The 24,940-nt window shown below is 39.4% G+C and overlaps 1 protein-coding gene across 2 annotated transcripts in view; it reads left to right on the top strand.

Annotated features, from left to right (window-relative positions):
• Positions 1 to 23,765, top strand: part of trappc8 (trafficking protein particle complex subunit 8) — a 29,473-nt gene extending 5,708 nt beyond the window's left edge. Inside the window, exons 7-29 of one of the 2 annotated variants that reach the window (XM_055024126.1) lie at positions 1,318 to 1,583; positions 1,822 to 1,937; positions 2,029 to 2,179; positions 8,242 to 8,342; positions 8,523 to 8,628; positions 8,733 to 8,864; positions 9,165 to 9,389; positions 10,693 to 10,798; positions 11,362 to 11,556; positions 12,707 to 12,879; positions 12,999 to 13,064; positions 15,010 to 15,115; positions 15,259 to 15,416; positions 16,078 to 16,511; positions 17,072 to 17,219; positions 17,309 to 17,405; positions 18,365 to 18,433; positions 18,505 to 18,560; positions 19,911 to 20,102; positions 20,343 to 20,444; positions 20,661 to 20,800; positions 21,207 to 21,296; positions 22,627 to 23,765. In XM_055024126.1, coding sequence (XP_054880101.1) covers positions 1,318 to 1,583; positions 1,822 to 1,937; positions 2,029 to 2,179; positions 8,242 to 8,342; positions 8,523 to 8,628; positions 8,733 to 8,864; positions 9,165 to 9,389; positions 10,693 to 10,798; positions 11,362 to 11,556; positions 12,707 to 12,879; positions 12,999 to 13,064; positions 15,010 to 15,115; positions 15,259 to 15,416; positions 16,078 to 16,511; positions 17,072 to 17,219; positions 17,309 to 17,405; positions 18,365 to 18,433; positions 18,505 to 18,560; positions 19,911 to 20,102; positions 20,343 to 20,444; positions 20,661 to 20,800; positions 21,207 to 21,296; positions 22,627 to 22,876 — 3,479 coding nt within the window. In that variant the 3' untranslated portion in view covers positions 22,877 to 23,765. Of the gene's footprint in view, positions 1 to 1,317; positions 1,584 to 1,821; positions 1,938 to 2,028; positions 2,180 to 8,241; positions 8,343 to 8,522; positions 8,629 to 8,732; positions 8,865 to 9,164; positions 9,390 to 10,692; positions 10,799 to 11,361; positions 11,557 to 12,706; positions 12,880 to 12,998; positions 13,065 to 15,009; positions 15,116 to 15,258; positions 15,417 to 16,077; positions 16,512 to 17,071; positions 17,220 to 17,308; positions 17,406 to 18,364; positions 18,434 to 18,504; positions 18,561 to 19,910; positions 20,103 to 20,342; positions 20,511 to 20,660; positions 20,801 to 21,206; positions 21,297 to 22,626 lie in introns of both variants that reach the window. The other variant, XM_055024125.1, reaches the window with a different exon arrangement.
• Positions 23,766 to 24,940: the final 1,175 nt, after the last annotated feature.

Genomic DNA, 24,940 nt, shown 5'->3' with positions numbered 1-24,940 from the left:
TTCAAAAATGTTCTACAAATACAAACCATAAAAATGTTAACTCTGTAATTCAATGTGCATTTGCCATATCAATATATAAAGAAAAAGAACTTAATTAGCTATTAATGTTTATGTATTTTATTGAAAAGACAATTCACTTTGATAAGTCCATCATTGTCAAACATTACCTTTGGTACACCTGAGTCCTCAGATGTACCAGAACCAGTTTCTCCATAACATTCATAATGTGTGAAGTCTGAGCTATTGGTAACAGTTGAAACAAGTTCATGAAGCTGTAATGCTTCATGAACTTGTTTCAATTAACGACCTCCGATAACTCCAAGGCCATATTCAAGATGGTGGCGATGTAACGTAGGTGTTGGATCTATTACCTAACACTCTCGCTGGACATTAATAAGGACACAGGGAGACGGTTAAATTTTCTCATGCAATCTTCCAATTGAACGAAGAACTCTGCCCAGAGACTTCCCGTTATCTCTGTCTCCGGACCAGTTCTAACATGCTTCTCTGCAACTGCATATTTCATTGCATTGAGGCGTAGCTTAATTACAAACATTTGCATAGAAGGAGTGGCAAACACAATACACATTCTGAACGTACTGTCTTTGTGTCTCCTGATGTTACAGTTGTTTGTTGTCTCTCTGGACCATATAACTAGAGTTTCTCGGGACATCTACCCTTTGATCCACTCTCCTGCTAGGTGTCAACTCTTTCCCCCTGGTTGGCATCTGTGGTTCCCTTGTCCGCCTGTCAGGGCAATTGTGTCTGCAGGCATCCTGCTCCATTCCCAGGATTCTCTGGTTCAGTTCCCATCCCCCTCTGGGGTCGTAAAGTTCTTTTTTTTTCAGTTTCCGAGACTCTGGGTTGTATGCAAATGACCCATTCTTCCTACCAGACTAACTGTCACCCTGGCCATCCGCCTCAATGTGACAAACTCATTGCTTCCTTCAAAGATAAAAGAAACACAGATCCCAGGGGCAAACAAAGGTTTTTCAAACCTTATAGTCTCCTAATCTTGAATAAATATATTTGTATTTATATAAAAACCTAACAGTAGGACTCTGTTCAAAGGGGGGTGTTCAGACCAGCGTGCTTACCCACCAGGCTGGGTAATCAGAGCAGAATTTGTGGAGACAGCCTGGAGCGCCATGGTAACTCTATGACACTGGAGCTGCTGTAACAGAAAGCCCCCATGTGATAACTACTAATGTATGGCCTCTTTATAGCTGTATGATGAAGGCACTGGAGAGCTTCTGGCAAGCCAGTGCAAAATAACCAAATTAAAATTTTGACCTATATGTTTTTGTACCCATGAAGGAGCTGGAAGATCTGGCTGCTTGGATACCCACCCCCTTCACCTGGACACAGACACCTGCACAGCCAGCCTCCTAACACTCAGCCCTGTCGACGCTGATGGGAAGAAAAGCACAGGAGACACAGACAACCTGGCTGCAGCTCCAGGGAACCACGGCACCTGTCTCACCCTCAATGACCATGACCGCATCAGACAGTTTATCCAAGAATTCACTTTCAGAGGCTTGCTGCCACATATAGAAAAAAACATCAGACAACTAAATGACCAGGTAAACCTTTGGGGCTGGGTTGAAGAAAACAAGTCACGTTAGAAAAATTTCATTCTCTGAAGATCTTTTTTTTTCATTAATGGTATAAATCTTGAATTTCCTAAATGAAAATTAGGCATAAGTCCTCATCTGCAATGTAACTTATAATTGTTACAAATACTATGTTTCTTATGTTTTTTCTTCTGAATTCTCTTTCATCATCATTCTAGCACCTCTTACCCTCACTCTATGTTCTTAGCTAGTTTCTAGGAAAGGACTGAGCCGGTCTTTGTTCACAGCCACCAAAAAGTTTTTTGGTGGAGGTAAAGTTCCAGAGAAGAGTGTTAATGAACCAAAGAGCACTTATGGCCTTCAGTAAGCTCCCTTCCTCTACTTTATCACCAGACACCATGGCAGGCCAGCATTGTGTACTAAATTAGTCCTGATGCTTTCTTTCTGATACCAGATACCCTCCTGAAGCTCCTGAGCTGCAGATAAGAAAGATGGCTGACCTCTGCTTTCTGGTTCAGCACTATGAACTGGCCTATAGTTGTTACCACACTGCCAAGAAGGATTTTCTGTCAGACCAGGCTATGTTGTACGCTGCAGGGGCTCTGGTAAGGTCCCCTCTTCTGTTGCATATTGGAGCACAGTTCCTCATCCCAAATCAGCATGATGCTTTCCATGTTGTTTCACTCTGTGCTCAGTACTTTTTTCTTTTTTTTTAAACTTTGTTTAGTGATTGTGTTTCATTTATCAATCATATACAGAACACTGACCAGAACAATTGTCGACAAGAAAAATTACTTGCATTCTGACAAAGATGAACAGATACAGGGTATCTGTATGTGAAAACAGCATAGAGATTTATTTTCAAATTTTTTGAGCAGCATTTAGAGCGACAGAAACCTAGTCCATTTGCTCCATCTCTTTTTGTAAAGGTTCGATTGCAGTCTCAGAATGAACATTAACTTTTTCATTTTGTGGGTTTCTTCCACCAGTTCCAGCCAGTTCTTTAGCATTGGTGGGTCAGGTTGAAGCCATTTCCGAGTGATCAATTTTTTGGGTGTAGCACTGAAGATTTTTAATAAATATTTGTCATTCCTGTTCAGACCCTCAGGAACGGCTCTGAGCAGCAATAACATGGTAGGTTGTTGAAGTTTATGACCCAAAATTAATTACATTTTCTCCAAAACATCCTTCCAATAAGTCTTGATTTTTATGCAGAACCAGAAAATATGGGAGTGATTTGCCTCTGTGTCCCTGTATCCTCTCCAGCACTTAGAAGCATTTGGGTTTCAATAAAACTGCTGCTTTGGTGTTCCAAAAAATCATAACTTTGTCCAATAATTTGAAGAGGAAGTTGAAGCACCAGATTCACACATGAGAGGACACTATGTGTTTTCCCAAGACCCAAACAGGTCTACTGAAGCCTGCCCGTAACGCAGCCAAATCATCCTGACTACCTCGGGGGGAAGTCTTCATTCTGCATAGAGAGGGTTCCCCCTGGAGAGAAGGTCTGCTCCTCAGTTTAACACTCCTGGGACATGAGTGGCCCTTAGTGACAAAATGCTCCAAATGACCAGCTTGTATGCCAGCATATGAAGATGTTGGGATCTCAGACCCCCCTTGACGGTTTATGTATGCCACCATAGTCGTGTTGTCTGTCCAGACTAATACGTGATTACCCTTTAGAAAAAGGAGGAAATGTTTCAGTCTCAGGAGAACAGCCAGAGAAAGCCCACCATCTGAGAAGCCACCCAATGTTGGACTTCCCTCAAATGAAGGCGCCCTAGTGGAACAACATCCAAAACTGAGGCCATCAGACCCAGTAATCGTCTGCACAGATGAGGAGACACAAAATTTCCCCTGTGAAACAGGGACATGCAGGTCATAAGTGACTTCTTGACTCGCATTGCGCTTGCGCGAGGGTTATCCTCGGTCACATGTCTGCTTGTGGGAGGAAGAGGCTGCGCCCTTGTCAGGAAGCGACAAGCCATCGCCTCTCTTATTGGTATTTGTTTGTTTTGCAACATTTTTAGCTGCGCTCAGCGTTTTGCCTGGATGTGGTAGCTTGTGAAAGTTTAATGTTCTGACATAAAACAGTGCTTGTGGGACATGAACTGGGCCTAAAGCAGGACATCCCGAACTGAACACAGTCCCCGTTTCGTGTGCACTGAGCGGGCTCAGTCCGCCGAACTTTGTTGAACTTTATGGAAGGGCTCGGTAATGGAACTGTGTCTGAGAACGGGTCCAGCCCACTCTCTGACTTCCAAAAAGCTGTCGGACCAAACGTTTCCTCCTCCTCACCGTCTGAGTGGACTTGGGTGGCGGCTGATCCGGGCAAGCAGCTTCGGGTTTCTTCGGCCACGAGCCCTTAACAGCAGCGCCTTTCAGAGAAGGATTAGCGGCCGACTGAGTTTTCGGCAGCTTTGAGATCCTAAAAGTGGGAGGCAAACGCGCCACAGCCTGGGCGAAGGTTCAGCGCTGGGATGCGGGACCAGTGGCTGTGTGCACTGGCGCCCAATGTGGGAGACACAGCTTTAAAGCCTTATCATCCCTTTTCTTTTCCTCACACCTCTTTTCCATGGATGTTACAGCTGCACCAAACAGGCCATGCGGATCGATGGGGATATTGAGGAGGTCCTCCTTTTCCCTGGTGGAAAGTGTGGTTAAATTTAACCGTCTTGTCCTTTCCTGTTGAACCATGAGCCCCATAACTCTCCCCATAGCCTGGATCACCACTTTATGGAGCTGGAGACAGTGATCAGTGATGATACACACTTCTTCTGATGAGGTCACGCAGAGGGCGTTCTCAAAGTGAGACACAAAACGAATGCTAGGAAAGAGAACCGTGAACTCGCTTTTGTAGATGGACAACAATAGTTGTATGGATGAAATTGTAAATCACCCTGACTGTGGTTCTGACATTCCAGTACATGGTCCTTCAGTGGACATTGTGTTTCCTGTCTCAAGTGACCAAGGACTTGCCTGAATCTGATCTCCCTGAATCTGTTGCACTGTCAAACTCTTCTGAACCAGTTTCCAACCTTATAACTGCAGCTGTCCACTCTGAGCTTATTCGGCATGATCTTTCAGCCGAATATAGTGCTGACACGAAATTGGACTTGCCTGTGATTGATGTTGTTTACACTCAGCCGTCTCGGCTATGCACTAAGTTGGGTAGGCTTGTTAAGTCTCCAGTCAGACTTATATGTGAAATGAATGAACAGGTTGTGGATGGTTAAATGTAAATGGACTCTCTGTTTTCCTTTGTAAAGACCATGTCGGCAGGGTAAATTTGTATTATTTTGATTTTTGTTTCCTTTCCCAGTGATTGCTTAGTAGAGCAATGGTTGTATATCAAAAGATGTAAATGGCATCCTTTGGGTCTGTGTTGGTAAGAGTGTTGGCTGCACTTTTGCTAACATTATTCCTTAGGGGAAGTTTAGAACTGATGTGACTACTATGTGTTCTCTTTATCACATTTTTATTTTAGCGTTGTGTGTACTTGTTTGATGTTATTTGCTACTGTTTGATACTGTTTTAGCAGAATTTAAGGTGGGTGTATGTAACATAGTTAAAATGGTTCAGGTTAAATCCTGCTAAAATGTGCTTCATAGTTGTCCTGTATTGAGTGGTTTTTGGCACCTCCTACTGGTTGCCTATCAAAGGAGGAGAAACTGTAGATTCCACAGTCTGTTCAGCTCTCTACTGTGGTAAGTCATTAAATTCAGTTATTTTCGGAACTGTAATGATGGTTGTGCTCAAGGGCTAATGTGGAGTTTTATTGCAGTACCCAGAACTAGTGGACCACTAGGGAGGCTCTCTGTGCTGTTTGTTATTAATCACTCATTACAGGTAATTATGTTATCTTAGCTGTATTTGCCAGTTTGCTGTATTTGCCAATCACTATATGATCACTTGTTAGAAAAACATGTTGTTGGACCCGATTGTAATGATTATTTGTAAGACAAAGTCTGTTCAACACTCTACTGTGTATCCAGAACTAATGGACTAGTAGGGAGGCTCACTGTGCTGTTTATTAATCACTCATTACAGAAAATTCAACCAACTAGCCTCCGCAGTGTGCTGTGTGTGGGGAAGGAAGTCACATATACAAATGAAAGTTGATTGATTGATTGATTGATTGATTGATTGATTGACAGACAAAGAATCTCTCAAATCCATATTCACCGCCTCCAGCTCGTTCAGCCATTGTTCCGCTTTCGTTAGCCTCGCAGCTTGGTTTCGGATGTCCGAACTGACCTCATCCAGTTTCTTGTTCATTTCACTCTTAAAGCTGTTCAGGTCTCGCTTGATGTCCTTTTGCATTTCTTTGATACTGCATAGATTCTAGATAGCCCTAACAGTCGTTAGCTCTCTCTCCTCACTGGGGTCCGAGGCCTGCATCATGCTAGCTTTGTTATCAACGTTTGTTAGATCAGTCCCTGCCCAGCCACGATCGTCAGCACCCCCTGGTCTCTTTTTTGATCTAACTCCACGCATTATATATCATTTTGAAGAAGAACTGAATCTTTTTATCGGGTTTAGTGGAGTTTTTCTTGTGGCTGAACAGGACCGGTTACGGATTTAACCATCTTGGAAACGCTGCCGGAAGTCCACTCAATATTTTAAGCTAGTCATGGGACTTGATTCAAATTTTTAAAAGTTAATTGCAGGGTCTGTAAGTAATTAATTGCAAAGAATTGTTTTTTAATTGCATTTGATTTCCCTTTGGGATGAATTATGTATTTTTGAATTTGAATTAAAATTCAAATTCTGCTGCAGTTAGTTGTTTTTCCCTACAAGTCAATGTTTTAAAATTCTATATTAATGTTTTTCTTATTTTAATCTTTCTAAACCTACTCAACCTGAGTTGAGTAGGTTTAGAATTAACCTACTCAGCGTAGTGATTAGTTACAGTTAGGGCCAGAAATATTTGGACAGTAACACAATATTTGTGAGTTGGGCTCTGCATGCCACCGCATTGGATTTGAAATGAAACCTCTACAACAGAATTCAAGTGCAGATTGTAACGTTTAATTTAAAGGGTTGAACAAAAATATGTGATAGAAAATGTAGGAATTGTACACATTTGTTTACAAACACTCCATATTTTAGGAGCTCAAAAGTAATTGGACATATAACATAACCCAAACAAAAAAGTTTTTTCTCAATATTTTGTTGCAAATCCTTTGGAGGCAATCACTGCCTTAAGTCTGGAACCCATGGACATCACCAAACGCTGGGTTTCCTCCTTCTTAATGCTTTGCCAGGCCTTTACAGCCGCAGCCTTCAGGTCTTGCTTGTTAGTGGGTCTTTCCGTCTGAAGTCTGGATTTGAGCAAGTGAAATGCATGCTCAATTGGGTTAAGATCTGGTGATTGACTTGGCCATTGCAGAATATTCCACCTTTTTGCTCTCATGAACTCCTGGGTAGCTTTGGCTGTATGCTTGGGGGTCATTATCCATCTGTACTGTGAAGCGTCGTCCGATCAACTTTGCAGCATTTGGCTGAATCTGGGCTGACAGTATATCCCGGTACACTTCAGAATTCATCCGGCTACTCTTGTCTGCTGTTATGTCATCAATAAAACAAGTGACCCAGTGCCATTGAAAGCCATGCATGCCCATGCCATCACGTTGCCTCCACCATGTTTTACAGAGGATGTGGTGTGCCTTGGATCATGTGCCGTTCCCTTTCTTCTCCAAACTTTTTTCTTCCCATCATTCTGGTACAGGTTGATCTTTGTCTCATCTGTCCATAGAATACTTTTCCAGAACTGGGCTGGCTTCTTGAGGTGTTTTTGGGCAAATTTAACTCTGGCCTGTCTATTTTTGGAATTGATGAATGGTTTGCATCTACATGTGAACCCTTTGTATTTGCTTTCATGGAGTCTTCTCTTTACTGTTGACTTAGAGACAGATACACCTACTTCCCTGAGAGTGTTCTGGACCTCAGTTGATGTTGTGAACGGGTTCTTCTTCACCAAAGAAAGTATGCGGCGATCATCCACCACCGTTGTCTTCCGTGGACGCCCAGGCCTTTTTGAGTTCCCAAGCTCACCAGTCAATTCCTTTTTCCTCAGAATGTACCAGACTGTTGATTTTGCTACTCCAAGCATGTCTGCTATCTCTCTGATGGATTTTTTCCTTTTTTTCAGCCTCAGGATGTTCTGCTTCACCTCAATTGAGAGCTCCTTTGACCGCATGTTGTCTGGTCACAGCAACAACTTCCAAATGCAAAACCACACACCTGGAAACAACCCAGACCTTTTAACTACTTACTTGATTACAGGTTAACGAGGGAAAGGCCTTTTGAGTTACTTGCAGCCTTTGGAATCCATTGTCCAATTACTTTTGGTCCCTTGAAAAAGAGGAGGCTCTGCATTACAGAGCTATGATTCCTAAACCCTTTCTCCGATTTGGATGTGGAAACTCTCATATTGCAGCTGGGAGTGTGCACTTTCAGCCCATATTATATATAAATTGTATTTCTGACCATATTTTTGTCAACAGCTAAAATAACAAAACCTGTGTCACTGTCCAAATATTTCTGGCCCTAACTGTATGCAAAAATACTTTAAACATTGATCAAATTAATTGAGTGATGTTTTTTTTAGGTTTCCTTCATAGTTGTGAAGCTTTAGGTCTAATAATTATGAGTTGTTTTCTAGGAAATGGCTGCAGTGTCCGCCTTTCTGCAGGGCGGAGCCTCGAGACCATATCCAAGCCACTATATGGATACAGCAATCCAGACGTACAAAGATGTTTGCAAGTATGATTCTCACCCTCCTTACATCAACACATGCAATGGGAGCTTATCCTCATACATTAGATGTAAAATATCACATACCGGTAGTTTGACCATAAAACTTTTTGTCAGGTAAAGAATAACTGACAGTAAATATTCCTTTATTACCTTTGTGACTGCCTATTTTCTTCATATCCTCCTTAGAAGCATGATGCTGGCTGAACGCTGTGCATTACTCAGCGCAGAGATACTGAAAAGTCAAGCAAAATATTCTGAGGCTGCAACTCTTCTTATTAAGATGACCAGTGAGGTGAAAAATCATGTATTACTTGTATCTCTGTTGTTCTAGTAGAAATGCTTCAGACCTGCAGCTCACTGAGCTCTTCTGTGAAGCTACTGTATTTGTGTTTGTAGGACTCTGACCTTCGCAGCGCTCTGCTGTTGGAGCAAGCAGCCCATTGCTTCATTAACATGCGTAACCCTATGGTGCGCAAGTTTGCTTTCCACATGATCCTGGCTGGTCATCGCTTCAGCAAAGCAGGACAGGTACCCCTGATGCACCTAACTTTGATTGACACTGGACATTAATGTGCAAATGCTTATTTAAAATTGTTCAGAAATCCAATCAGAAAGGATTCTGTTCTGAACATTTTTTTAATAACCATCTGCATATTAAAGCATTCTTTTATAGTCTACAGTTAATATCTTCAGGTAAAATCTCACTCAGTACCAACAGAATAGTTAATATTAATATGGTTACTGTAGCAACTTTATAAAGAAGAGAAAAACATGACAATGTTTCTACTGTAGTCTTTTCTCTCTCCCTCTCTTTATTTTGTCATGTAGAGGAGGCACGCACTGCGCTGTTACAGTCAAGCCAAGCAGATCTACAAGGACAGAGGCTGGTCTTTGGCAGAGGATCATATCAACTTTACAATTGGTCGTCAGTCCTTTACACTAGGGCAGCCTGAGAACGCTTTACAGGCCTTCAGACAGATTCTGATTAATGATAGCCGACAGACAGCCACACAGCAGGCTGCCTTTCTCAGAGAATACCTCTATGTTGTCAAGGTGAGATTAAAAAGAATTTTCTGTTTTTCCTAACCTTATTCACAAATGTGATTAACACTGATCTTTTTTAAAGAGGTTTATACAAATGCCTTCATTCTTGAAGTTTGTTCTTGAATCAAATTGAAATTAAAAGTAGTAATTTTTTTTGGCTAGAAAGTTTATTCAGTATTGGTGTGAAGTAAATGAGTCTAAATAGATAAGGATAAGATGTAAATTAAGGTAATGCAAAAGAAAAATGCACAATATACTCCATTAAATTTCCGTTCCAATTTCCATTGAATTTAAAGGCAGTGATTTTTGCTTAAACATTAAGTGATGTAATAAAAATTTAAAGTACAGTTGTTGTCAGCTGTGCAGCTGTTTTACCGGTCAGAAGATCCAGCTGAATTATCCTTTGAAAAAAAATGTAGAACATGTTAGACTGAGATCCTAATGACCATACAACAGCAATCAATCAGAGCAAGGAATAGGGTTTTAGCACTGTCACTCACGTTGTCTACCTGCTGCTTAAATCTTTCTCCTTGCTTTCTGCTGGGCTGCACCTCCTCTGTGAGAGGTTGAGCAGCAAAAATCTTTCTTTGCCTACAAGGAAATTATTGGATGTTTCATCAGACACACATATTTTCTATTGCTACTGATCACGTGTTCATTGCGACAAATCTTATTGATTTTTTTTAGCCCAGCAATAACTGGAAGGTTCTATAATTGGATGTGTAGAAAGGCCCAGCCAGAATCTGTGGAAGGAGATAAAGATTAGTGCAACAAGGCCTTCTAATACCTAAGACTTGGAACCAGGGATAAGCTGTCAGTGTATCTTTTAACATTATCTTACATATGTTCTTGCAGGGAAAATCATAAATTCTAATTAAAAGTCTGTCTGCAAAATTTGACAGTTTCCGTGGAATTGTTACTTTTGGTATGTTTTCCATTGTTGGTTGCAAAGATCAACTATAAACAACTATAATAAGAAGACAAACTTTAAATTACTTCTCAGTTTAATTTTATACATATTGTTGTGTATTAATTCACAACAATTAGATTATATTTAAACATTTTTTGTGGTCTATGTTTTTTAAATGCATAGACGCATTAAAAAAACATACACATTTAAAAAAAAACATACATTCCTATTTAATTGTAGTTATTGAACAATTCAGATTAAAGACTGTAAAAAATGCTTTCATTAAATTTGCAGCAACTTTTATGCAAATTTAACCCTGCATAAAAGTCATTGAAGCTTAAGTGATTAGTCCAGCAGCAATAATGTAGAATTGATTTACTATTTTTTTCTTTTTTTTCTTAGAGTGTTCTTGGAGAAAGTGAAAGCTGCCTTCCCCAGCTGCCGCTGCCTCATATCCATAACTCTGCTACCAGAGTTTACTTTGGACATGAACGGCGTCTTGCAGAAGGTAACTCTCTGGTAGCTCTTTAAAACATCAGCCACCAAGCTTGTTTTTTTTAGTGAAATGTTCTATCAGTTCTATCAATATTTATTACATATTCAGGTATGTGTACTGTACTATGAAAGCTGGACATTTCTCACCTATACACCAGAATTCTGTGCACTAGTGCTCTACGAAGGAACTACGCAGTAATTCATTACTTTTTATTGAAAATTGTGTTCTAGAACATTTGTTTAATAAAGAAAGTAAGACTGATGGTTATCTTGTGTTTTTCTATCAGAGGTGTGTGTTGCAGTTGGTTTCAGGATTGTGTTTTATGATTGTAAGATGCTGATGGCTCTGAAAGGTTTATAATGCTGAAATGTCAGTGTGGTCTGTGATCCAAAACCTTCTTTGTTCTACAAGGAATATTTCCATGACATTCAGTCAGTTTGGAAACATAATTACCTATGCTGGAATTGGAATAATGTCACAGCTTTGGCTTCCTTTTGATATGCATCAATGATTTAAGATTTAATCATAATTATTAATTAACACAACAAATGATTAATTCAAGTACTTTTTTGAAGGGGAGAAGCAGGCAGCTACTCATGTTTCCTTGGATCAGGAGTATGACCAAGATTTGTCAGTCCTATGGTGCCAACTTGAGGAGCAGCTTGCAGCATCTGCCAATCGAGGGATTCTTCCAAGTAACTTCCAACCTACTCAGTGCTGTCTGAACAATCAGACGGACAACCTCCACCACCCACTGGCTGTGATTGAGGGTCAGAGTTAATGTGACTGTGTCTAAATATCACTATTGCTTATTTTCACTTTTCAACTGAATATAAAGCTTTATTTATTTTCTTAGAGGAAAGAATATTGCTCTATTAAGAATAATTCTCCAGTGAACTAAAAAAAAAAAACACCGCGCCATTGTATTTGGATATGTTGCAGCCCTTTCTTTAACAAAGGAGAGGGCGCTACTGAAGAATTTTGAAGTACTTCCAAATACTTCAGTTATTGTAGGTGGTGATGGCTGTGGGTAGAAAGTTTCTACTGTAATGGTCAGTAAAGGTCATTACAGTAGGAACTTTCTACCCACAGCCATCACCACCTACAATAACTGAAGTATTTTGAATTAATGAGAGTTACAGTAACATTTAATTTTCCTTATGGTCTATGAAGGATTTTGAATTGGATTGAGTGGAAAACCAACAGAACAAAGGTCCCTGATAACTGGAATTGAGAAACACTGTTCTTGAGTAAACTAATTTGAGAACAATAGATCTATTGTTTTTATCTACAATAGATCTATTGATGTGTTCCATCTATTGATGGAACAATAGATGGAACTATTGATGGAACACATCAATAGATCTGTGAACAATAAAAATTATTCACAGATTTGTCAAGATTTGAAATAACTTCCTCAATTTCACAAAAAATGTTTTTACACTCTTGAAATAGTTTTTGTTTTTCTGAGAGACTTAATGCTCAAAAAGGGAAGTGAAAAAAACATTTGCAGAATAAGTGCTGATGTTGTCAACGCTCCCATGCACATCTGCTCTCCTTTCACCCACCTCAGTGGCCTATGCCATGGTAACAAACTTGTTTTGCCTAAGTCTTCAAACTGCTAAATCCATGCTGGACATGGAGGCCAGATAAAGATAATCCTCAAAGTGCTTCATTTCCTTCCAAAACCCTTCCAAGAACAAAAAATTGGTCTTTAATGATGAGACTGTCGGTGTCTCATGTAAAAGCCCATCTAGGAACAAGTGCTGAAAATTAGTTGTTGCTTTTGCTCTATGATGCAAACATGGGACTGCTGTTTTGTTCAGTTTGTCTGTGTCGATGTGTGTATGTCCCTGCTGAATAAACTTAAATAAAATAAAAATAAAATGAATTATACCTGTACTCTGTTTTCCTCAACAGAACCAATAATTGTGGAGGTCACATTCAGAAATCCTTTGAAGGTTTCTTTGCTTTTGTCCAACCTCTCTCTCCTATGGAGGTTTTCTACTGGCACACCTTTCGGGGGAAAGGAATCAACAAGTGACCAGATAACTGACGAGATGAACACTAATGAAGACACCTCAGCAGGCAAGGTGAGCTTTCTGACCAAACCCAGCTCAACAGTCTAGATTTTTATTCAGACTGGTGTTTAGATCCATCATTGAAAGTTTCCATTTTCCCTTCATTATGTTTCATGTTGCTATTGTCACAGAATGAAGAAATTGTCACAACAGAGATCATCAAAGAGTTCTACCTGGGATCAGAAGAGACCAAAACTGTGAGTAACTGTTTTGGTCTCTTCAAGGTTCAGTTGAAACATGACTGTTTCAACCTCTAGAAACAGTCATGTTAGGGTTGTGCAATGCACCACTTCTGTACATAGTTGTCAAGAGTTTATTCATAATCTTATTAGATATACTAAAATGGATACCATCGGATTTTTGACATTTCAAAATATCAACTTTCAAACTGGAACCCAGCTGTTTTGACACTGAGTATGTGTGACTTTCTATCCTCTGGACAGTGGACAGACTGAAGTGTTCTGCCACAAAAGAGTGTTTGTATCACTGAACACAGTGTGATTGAAAATCATGGGACTTAATGTGCTGGAGCGTACCTCTCTTTCATATGTTTTCTCCAAATCCTTTTGCGAGAAAAGTTCCACGTATGCTAAATGTTAAATTTGCAGAAGCTGGAGTGCTGGGTGCCATGTCTTTTCCTCCCCATTTCCTGTCTGTTTACTTTTAAATAAATGCCACTAAAGCCTCAGGATGGAGCCCGAGGCTTCAGCTGGACTTAAAGCAGAACTCACAATTTCATCAGAGGTATTAGGTAAAATGTGATACACAAATATATTTAATATTAAAATAAACATCCACCAACTTGGAATTTGTGGATTTTTATCTACAATAGATTTTTTCAAAAGTCCATAATAATAAGAAATAATAGTAATTCTGATAAATAACAGATCAGTAACCAAAATCCCTCAAAAGTAATATAAGTTTATATTTAAATAACTCAGTATTGGCACAAAAAAGAAATGCCCCAAACATTCAATTAGTTTTAATCAGAACAATACCCACAAAAAGGACCCATATCCTCTAAAAACACTGTCATAAAAATATTCCCCAGTTGTAATCCCAAGTACCAATTCAAATGGTCAACAGTGAGGGCAAACTGTTTCAAGAACCAGACAAAGAATATATTTTTAATCGGTATTTATTCGAAGGCTTAACAAGCGTTCGAAGTCTCTGCTCACTGATCGCAGTACGGAGAAAGACCCTCAAGTAGAGCACGACTTACAGTTTTTTAGGAAGAGGTTCATTCCATTCACATAGTTTGATAATCTACTTGGTTACAAAGCAGACAGCAAGCACACATATTTTTGTTCACTAGGGGAGTCATGAGAGATAAAGAGACAACTTCATGCAAAGGTCAGAGAAACTAAACTTCAGAAGTATTTTTCATGAGCTCATGCATCCCACAAGAATCATCATACTGTTATGTATAGATTCGGCTAATAATCATAGTAACTTTAAATTTTCCCACTACACAAGTTAGTCAGCTAACTGTAGATGCGTATCTAAACTGAGCAGTATCAGTGGTTACCAGCAGTGCTGTGTTGCACATTAGTTCACATGCGAGCAGCGATGGAAGTAAAGAAGACAAAGACAGTGACAGAAATTCCAGAACCTCTCCATCTACATGTATGCAACAGATCAACTCTGTCTACTGCAGTGCCTCTTTTTACGGGTTTAGATTTCCTCCACTGTCAACATGTCGGATGCTGACTGAAACTTACTACTGAACTATAAAGCTAACTCACAACTGACAACCATGCCAGCTCAACATAATTGCTGAAAATATCAGAGCCAAACTAATTATTATATTCGCTTTATTTGATAATTATTATATTAATATAACCTTATATTACTTTTGAGGTGATAAAAAGCAAAGATGAGGACTATTCTATACAAGTTTGAGGAAAAGCTGAGAAAGATTTTACAGTTCTTATTTTTGTTTTTCTTATTTATCTCTTGTGTGTTGCCTGTAAATATTTTGTAGTTAGGTTATGATTGATAATGAGGGTTACTGTGATTCAATTAGTAGCTCATTGCAGTTCACCAGTCTAACCTGCTCTGTTCAGACAGCATAGATTGGTGAGGACCAACTTCTATTGTTTATGTCACATATAGCTTTTGAGTTTTGTTTTGTACTGTCAGGCCCGACTGAAGCTGCTGCCACACAAAACTGGTCAGCTGAACATTGTAGGAGTGATCTACAACTTGACTTCATCTCTCTTTGGGGAAGCCTCTTCAGACAATGAAGGTATGTTTACACGTGTTTCCACCCAGGGTTGGTTGGTTTAATACACAGCATTGTATTCTGGCACAGACTAGTTAATGATTTGATCGTGAAAAATTACATTATACTGCCAAAACATGTTGTGTGTGAACTTTATCCTGCATCAGGTCAGCAGACTTTAGACTCCATGATGATTCATGGTAGACAGGACCTGAAGATCCAGGGCCCACGGCTTAACCTGACAAAAGAAGACAAGATGCAAGTTCGATATGGCACAGATCGACGTTTGGAGCCCGTCATAACCCCACCTATGCCTCTAATGGAGGTAACTGACACTCTCATGTCTTCCTCTATGGCTAACATGATCAGGTGAACTTAAAGTAAAATAGTTAATTGGCTTTACGTTTTGTATGAATTGTCCTGAAAAATTAGCTGGTTTATGTGAAGCTTGTGACTGAACTTCTTGCCTTTGGCTTATTATTGAGATTATAGATTCATTTTGGAACAAATACATACCAAACAGGCCTGCAGACATAAAATGTCTGGTGATGGTTGTCTAGGACTTGAATTAAACAGGATTAGGTTGAATGGCTTCCTTTAATATGGTATTTTAGTCCATTATTTGGGCTTTTCTATTACTTTTTTTTCTTTTTATAATTAAGTCACTTGTGATTGCTCAACTTGAAAAAGATTTTTTGCAGTACTTAGTTTTTTGTGAGCCAAGAATGATTCTTACTCCTGGCAGATTTAGATGTACAATGTTTTTTCTTCAGCTGAGGAATTGGTTTCTGGAAGGAAACTAGAGTTTTCTCTTAAAAGCAAAGAAAATGATGTAATCTAAGAATCTTTGGATTTATGTTTTGTCAAGTAGTTTGAATGCACTATAATTTATATAATTGTTTAAAATCACTGTAAGCTGCTGAATAGTACAAAACAATCTTAGTGTGTGCGTGTGTGTGCGTGTGTGCATGTCTGTGTTTCCGCAGGTTTTCTTCCTCCAGTTTCCCACTGCCCTGCTGTGTGGTGAGATTAGGAAAGCTTATGTGGAGTTCTGTAATGTCAGTGCAGTTGCTCTGTGTGGCCTTCGAGTGGCGTCCACGCACCCTGATTTCTTCACGTTTGGCAGCCAGAGCACAGCACCTTTCACACTTCCCAGCTCCCGCTCAGCAGAGAACTACTCCGCCTTTGTGACGTTTCCTACCCCCCTTCAGCCAGGCTCCATGTCCTCTGAGACGTTGGTTTCTGCTCCTGCATGCAGTCAGCCCTCCGGGGTGACAGAGATCCCAATACATGGCAGCACACTGCAACCAGGACAGTCAGTTCAGCTACCCCTCTGGCTCCGAGGACCAGACCAGGAAGGAGTCCACGAAATCAACTTCCTGTTCTACTATGAGAACACAGAGAAAGGACTCAAAATCAGGTGAAAGATGATTTTGAGGATTAATATACTCAAAATTAACCCTGAGTTATATTATTACTTTAATATAATTGTGACCAGACCATTTTAATTACTTTTTATTTATCTTAAGATAAATTAAATGAGTCTGTAAAGAACTCATTTAATTTATCTTAATCGTGTCACATTGACACGATTAACATAACAGATAGTGCTCTGTAGAATGCTGCATCTAGTCGTGCACGTCTTAAAATCTGAAAGTGTTTTTGGTAAGTTTGGTGATTGGATAAAATATGTGGAATAGTAATTCCGAAAATTGTCTATATTCAGCAAAAATAATAATGTTTACACCCAGAAACTCAAGTATTGATGGAAATATGGCCTGTCCCCACCTCACCTTAGAAACTAATGAGAAAAGTTTGAACTTCCCAAGATATTATTTTTACTAAATGCTTGGCACACAGCGGAAAGATGGCTGTATTCAATCCATCACTCCATAGTATCAACACATGCAATAATTTAGGTTCTAAATAAGTTTTGTATTTGTACTGAGTTTAACGGTGTGTCATCTCCTCCTCTTGAAGTCACCGGGTGTTGCGTCACACAGTGTTTATATGCGCCAGTCGGTCTCTGAGTGTCCAGGCCTCCGCCTGCCGCAGCAGTGCTTCCCCTCTAGATGATAAAGGCAGCGGGGGAACTCTTGTTTTTATTGATGTGGAGAACGTAAATGCAGTAAGATGAACCACCCTTTGACTTACAAAGATTCTTTGTTCTTACATCATGTTGCGAAACTTAGTTTAAATTTCTTTAAATTGTTCCAGAGTGAAAGTGGTGTTCGTGAGTTCGACATTGTCCAGGTGTCTAGCAGTAGTCAGCACTGGCGCCTCCACAAGTATATCAATCCATGGAACAATTATGGTAAGTCCATTTTAAAAGGGGCTAACTTCCTTTTAAAATGCTTTTTTTTTATCATTGTCATTTTTTTCTGCATACTTTCTAGTACCTAAAGGTTCTACAATGGTTTTACAATTCAATTAAAATTATTACAAACACCGCACTTCTTATTGCATGGATCATGGGCATTTTTCCAACCACAAAAATAATAGTGAACTCACCATGAATGATGTAAGTTTGAATCGTCTCCTAGTTTTTGATCAATCATCTCTGTTCAAATAAAATTATTTCTAGGCCTGTAACACATTTTGCTGAACAATTAATTGTCCCAAAAATTATTGCAATAAACTGTAATATTGTCGTTTTGAGACCGTTGTTAATTTATAATAAATGGCATAATAATGTAAGTACACCTTCTCCAAGATGAACTCATTTTTAAAGAACATTTAGCCCAATTGCTGGAAGACATTTTAAATAGACAAACCAAAAATGGACAATAAACTTTCTCTTCAAACTATATTAATCATTAGGCTCAGATTCTTCAATTAGAAACTTTGAGGAAAAAAAGAAGTGTAAACATAGTACTGTGTACTGTGCATTAAATATTTCAAGTATTTTTTCTTTTAAATACTGGTTGTTCTATGAAATCGTAGGGCTGCTAGTTAGTTCCTACTGTTTTTAATTGATAATCTATTGCTTTTTATGTTTGGCCCAGTTGTTTCATACAAAGAATGAAAAACTGTGACCTTCCTCTTCATCAGACTACCATGCAATGGTCTTCAGTCCAAAAAGCCTCCGGTTTTGAGTTGCTGTTGAACCGTAATAAATGGAACATTGATCAACTCAGATGATTTGTATTAATTTTTTTGATGGTGGTCAAAATATGTCATGTTTTTATGATGTAAAGCTGCCTTGTTGATGAAACGTGCTATACAAATAAACTTGATCGATTCCGTTTCTCTGCTTTCAATTTCTCTCTCCAGATTGCAGACTCAGCAGTCAAGAAAGAGCTAAGCTTTGTTTTAAAGCCATGAGATGCAAATCCCATGAAGGTATTTTTCCTTCTCACACAAGCCATCTCGGATGTTCTTTTTTGAAAGCACAGATTTAACTTTGTTTTTAGGCTCTGATTCTGCAAAAGAATACACATTTGCAGACCTGAATCTTGGAAATGAACGGGTAAGATTAATTCACTGCTTTATTGTTGATGTAGAATCAGAATCTTGTATGTATGAACCCAGGATGGTTATGTGATAGTGTTACAGACAGAAAATATCAACTTACTGCCCTTAAAGAGAGGAAAACGTAGGAAACAAAGGCTCCCTATTAGGCTGGATAAGTTGGTGAGAGAATAGCCACAGATCAGAAATATTCATCCTTTAAGCACAACAGTTCAGTCAAAAAATAATACAAAAAACTATGGCATCTTTAATGTGACCAAAACAAACAATTAAATAAATGTCTTCCATATTTTTGTTTAAAAGAATTGTTGGTAAAGCTGTTTCTAGAAGGATTTTCTAATGTCTTGTCTTCCTCCTTTATTTTTAAAAGCACCAAAAGGGCTAATAATGATGAAGTTGGGTATAGGACCACCTATACTGGGTCAGTTGTCACCACTGCAGATCTGAGCCCTTACACTGTAAAGTCACAGTCAAGAATATTGTTTTCCAAATAGATCTGTTGGTGCAGGATAGGCCAAATCTTAAAGTTGCATTTTCTTTTCAACTGCTTTTCTTTCAAATTGTCCTTGCAGTTTGTGTGAATGACTCCACACTCCCACCCCAATCACAGAATGATTTGTTTGCCAAAGCACTTCTGACAAAGAGTTCACAAAGCTGTTCTAGTGGAGAGAGAAATGTGCAGGCAGAGAGGAAGATATGGAGCCTCAAGCTATTCTACACAAACTAGTCTTAAAATATTTAAAGGGATGTTGATGAATATTCTTCCAGCTTTAGTCTTAATTGTTATTGTGCTTAGCTTTGCATTAGTAAAGTCTGCAAGTAAACATGAAAACATTTACAATAATTGTAACATTAAATACAATAACTGACCAGAACTAAAAGACTGGGGAAAAAAATTAACTTTAGAGTTTGTAACCTTACCTCCAGTTGTTTTTCCAGTTTCTTTTTCTCTTTTACTGTGTGGTCCACAGCTACAAGGTTTTGATTTAAGCCATATGATGGTACAGACTTGAATAGCTGATTTTGAATTTGAAATCATTTTTAGAATGTTCCCCATTTCCTCATTCAATCAAACTTTTGAATAATTCTGATGACAAAGTAACTAGCTCTTTTCTGTTTTTATTGTTAAAAATCAAATGAATGAATATTCTAGATAACCACCCAGATGTTTCCCATAAAGGATGCTTTATTGTTGTATTAAACGCAGTAGTGGCAAGGAGTGGCTACACCTGGAAGGGGCTCATCGCCCACCCCAGTGAACTGACAACACATCGTCAAACTCTTTAATGTAACAAGAACAGTTTAGTGCAGACACACATCTCTCCTACTCTGAACTTTCTGTGTGCAGATCATGAGTTCCTCTCCACCATGTGGAGACTTCTTCTTCCGCTGCCGTCAGAGCTCGGTGTTAGAACAAGTGAATTCAACTCCCAGGAACAGCAGAAGTCAGGACTCTGGCCACACTGACAACACAGCTGACATAACAAGTATCGCCAAGAAGTGTAATGAGCTAGACCTAAGCATAATCGTCATCTGGAAGGTTGTATATTTGATGATCTGAATAAGTGTTTTGAAATATTTTACTCTCATCATCAGCTGCTCTTTTTTAACATCATATAAATAATTTCTAGATATGTAAGTCTTGGTTGACAGCCTGTATTGAATCTCCCACATTGTCCCACTTTGCGGTGTTGTAGGATTTTGTCACATTTGTAATCTTAGAAATTAAAGGTAGATGTTGATGCTTTGTGCTTGAGTTCAATGTGTTTTGTGTTACCAGGCTTACGTTGTTGAGGACAATAAACAGCTGGTCTTAGAAGGCCAGCTTCATGTGGCCCTGCAGACAATCGGCAAAGAGGCCAGTTCTCTGATTCCCAAAGAGGTACAGCTACAATCCTCCTGCTTGTCCACAGCTCAGTGGAAGCTACCAGACCTCAGACTACCAGATGTCAGTGCTAATCTGTTTCATTGACTTTGTGTGTGGTGTTTTACCTTACACCTTATGTGAGGTAAAACACACCCACTTTGGGAACCACTGATTTAATGAATGTTGTTTTACCAAGCATTTGTCCTTCTGTTTATGTTTTTGTGTCTCCAGGAAACTCAGGAGGTGATGCTCCTCAGATTTAAGTCGGAGTTGCCTCCTCCAGTCATTCTGCCTTATCCAGAGCTGTCCCAGCTCATCAGAATCAACCTCTGCTACCCTGAAACCTTTACTCATCATTTTGTCAAAGAAAGGTAAGACAGCTGCAGTAGCTGGGCATTACAGTATCACAGTATTAGATTGCAGAAATTAAGACAAACAGACATCCTACATCACTAAAGCCCATTACTTAATTTTCTTAGATTTTTTGATATGCTTGTGGATGAATATTTCTTGTTCTCTGGAGCATTTCAGATTAATATTGTAATTCCACATATAATTAATAAAAATGTAATAATTCCACATTTTGTCTGAACATAAAACAACCTTTTTAAGTTAAATAGAAAACTGAGTCTTCAATATGATGAGATGATAGAGATGATTGAGTTGTTTAACCATACTCAGATGTTGATCGGATCAAAGAGCACTACTATTACCTTCCAGATACAAAGGCAAGTTTGTAATGTTGTGTAAAAGTGTTTTTGTCTCTTCTGCCCTTAGCCTTTGTTTAGTCCCAGTAACTCTGACTCTGTCCAACTGCTCCTTGGTTCAGATAGATGTCATCATTGACCTGCGTCAAAAAAGCAGCAGGTATGTCTCCAACACATAAAAACCAGCTTGAATCAGGTTCAACTGGAATATACAATTGTTATGAAATTTTTATGTTATGAATGGCAAGATTTGAAAAAGTGAATAATGCTCACAATCTTTTAATAGTTTGGATTTCCATTCACATATTTTCACTCTACAGACGATGAGATTGACTACAAATCCAGGTTTTCAGTGACGGCTAGTGTCATGCGTTTCAAGGATCTGTTTATAGAGTCTTCTATGGCATCATTGGCGCAGATAAAAGAAAATTTTTACCTTTTAAGTTCTCTTTTTTTTCCGATATTTGTGAGTAAGGCATTTCTTTACAGCACAACTGCCTAAATTTTCTGTCACTGCAGAGACTTAATGATTTAAATCCATCTTTAATGAATTTATGTCATTAAATCCTGTTAGGTCTTAAAAACCCCTTGGTGGATACATTTAAAATGACTTGTGGGAAGACCATCTGTCCTATTTACCTGAGACAGGTAAATAGGACAGCCTGTAGGCTGTCCTATTTCTGATGACTCTAGAGTCTTGACTTTGAAACTGGTCAACTCATCCCATTTGATTTGCACAAAACTGGAAATAAATGAAACTTTAACATCTAAAGATGGCAATATAATTATACTGGAAATTGACTCCAGTGCACGCCTTACGTTATTGGAACAGTTATATCTCCAGGACAAATGATCCAATCTGCACCTGATTTTTTTGTGCATCAACAGGAAACTCTAGTGTGGTACATTAATGATGACATCACTAAAACCCTGGCCACTGAGAAAATACTGAAGATTATTGGATAACTTGACTTTCTTCTCCTTGTATATGATGTAGAATTAAAACCAATAAGCAATGCTAACTACATATAATTTGTTCCTAAGTCTACAGGAAGTCCTCACCAAACTTTCACCACAAAGCAGGAAATGACAGTAACAACTGTCTGAAAGGCAGGCCTTCAACAAAACTTTTAAGATGTATTGTGAGACCTGTGTTGAAATGAACTGAATGCAATTTGGAATATTTGCCAAATGCGGCACCTAGTGGTAGTGATGCGAGAGCGATGCAAGAATGTCGACGATGCTGATGGAGTGGTGGTACAGCAGCCACAAGGCCAGAGCGGCGCTGATCTGCAAGGGCCACAAGTGCTCCTTCCAGCCTCAATTATATAGTTCTTCCTTATAGACAATTAATTGACACTACACTATTGTATGCTGACTTTTAATGACTGATGTGTGAGACATCTATAGGACTAGGAAAGCTAGTTCAACATGGCTCATTTTCAGGGATCACAATGATTTCACTTCCTGTCATTCTGTGTGGTTTCCAGCTCCGAGTCTCTGGAGGTCCATACTTCGTTTGCTTGGGTGGGTCAGACACAGTACAAGCTGCAGCTGGGGTGCCAGGAGATGGTGCGCCTCACTCTGCAGGCCTGCTTCTTTCGTGCTGGTGTTTACAACCTGAACACTCCACTGGTTTTTGCTAAGCCAGCTGAACACACCACACTGTGTGAATCAAGCCAGCAAACAACCACTCCTGCTCTCATCATCATCAACAATGCCTGTCCTCTCTTATCCTGAGGGCACAGTGGGATGCTACTGAATCACCACATGGACACAAAGGCACAGCGAAGGCACAGTTTTGACTCTTTGACAGAACTACCGGTGACTGATGGTGAACGTATGAATCTTTGTTTCATCAGTGGATGTTTCACTGGTTGGCTTCCTTACACACACAAAGCCACCCTTTCCCTTCTTTACCCCAGACTCCTCATCCTCTCTCACTGTGTTTTACCTGTTTGACCTGAGACAGGTAAAACAGAAAAGTGCAAAGAAAAACTTGCACTTTTCTTTGCTTGCTAACATAAATCCAGGTGGCTCAAATATATTTTGATTCAGACTCAATAATAAAATTTCTGTTTTGATCGGTCCTGTGAGGCCGAAGTGACTGCTGCTCCCACGACCTGTGGGCTGATGGTGCCTGTCTGAACCTGGAGTTCAGACATGTTCAGACAGGCACTCTGCTTAATTCCTGAAGAGTGAGACTCATTTTCTGGCTTTACGTTGGCAGTTTGTCCGAATAGCCGTCCTGCTGCCATTTGGGGATCTTTGTTCGAAAAAGTGATCACTTCCTTCCTTGAATGTGCATCAGACTTTTTTTCTCACAGTGCAGATAGCCCCCCTATAGACTTAGCATCTCATCTGGAAATTATTTATTTCTAATAGCAAATTGGATGTTAAAATAAAGATAATGATGGCAAAAGGCTCTTTTCTCTAGAATATATGGAGTGTAAAATTATTTATCAAAGGAATAATTGTTTACAATTAGTAGCACTAATTGTAAAGTAGCGCTTTTATACCCACCATGACATTTTTTGTAGTGTTTATGGGCCATATTTTCAATCACTCTGGCATATAATTAATTCATGAATAAGTCTCATTTCTCACAAATAAAAAGATCTGACACAAATTGTTGTCATTGAGCCATCAGTTCCTCAACATTCCTGAGCTATTGTGCTGACCTGCCACCAAACGCCTCATAATTAAAATAATCAGGATCTTTTACTGAATAAACCGTGTTGGTTAGAATGTCCTTCACATCGAGAGGAGCCAGTTGAGGTGGCTTGAGCATCTGGTCAGGATGCCTCCTAAATGCTTCCCATGTGAGATGTTCCTGGCACATCTCACTGGGAGGAGGGACTATGTTTCTTGGCTGGCCCGGAATCGCCTTGAGATTCCTTCAGAAGAGCTGGAACAAGTGGCTGGGGAGAGGGAAGTGTGGGCCTTCCTTCTTAGGCTGTTGACCCCACGACCCGACCCAGAATAAGGGAAAGAAGATGGATGTATGTATGTGTGGGTATGCGTGTATATACGGTATGTATGTTTCACACCTTATTCAACTGCGTCAAGCACTTTAGAGCTTTTTCCAAAACCCTGTGTGGTAAAGTCTCCACTTCCTATCTGAAAGCTATCCAAAAACTGGCCCAGTCCAGTCCCACTAGACTTGCTTTTGAGACTGTGTCGCACTGTAGCCAATAATAAAAACAACCCACCTAGTCCACTATCAAATTCCTCCAGTATGGATACATCTCTTAAGGTTGGAATATCTTTAAACAAATTTGAGTTATTCTTGATGATTTCTTCAGAGGGCAGCTTCATCTTTCTGTCTGAGCAGATCCTGGTTCCAGACCATTTTTCATCTGCAGTGCAGCTAACAGGGAATGGAAAGGTTGTTCTGGTAATTCTCCCCAGATTGGAATGAAGTACACTGAAAGTCAATTGTTTCAGCATAGCAGGGACAGAAAGCAGATGCAGATGTAAATCATATTGAAGTAGTGATTAATTTAAACATAGAATCAGGTAAAACATACACATTTAGAATTCAAATGAGTAATTTACAGCACATTGACTGTTAGGTGCAGCACAAGGCTTCACCTAACACCTTTTGGGGGTGTTTCCCACTTTGATCTTGGGGTTTCCAGTCCATATCTATAGATAGATATCTATAGCGGATGAGCCTGCCACAGATTTGTGGCAGGCTCAGCCGCGCCACAAATCTGACTTCAACACCATATTGGACAGGACTTCAGGACGTCCCCCCATGTGAGATGTTCTGTAGATAGATATCTATAGATGCCTACCTGT

Source organism: Poeciliopsis prolifica, unplaced genomic scaffold, assembly GCF_027474105.1.
Source record: "Poeciliopsis prolifica strain line A6 unplaced genomic scaffold, Auburn_PproV2 SCAFFOLD115, whole genome shotgun sequence".
Lineage (NCBI taxonomy): Eukaryota > Metazoa > Chordata > Actinopteri > Cyprinodontiformes > Poeciliidae > Poeciliopsis > Poeciliopsis prolifica.
Note: the sequence above shows the minus strand (reverse complement) of the source record. Positions and strands in the feature narration are given on the sequence as shown.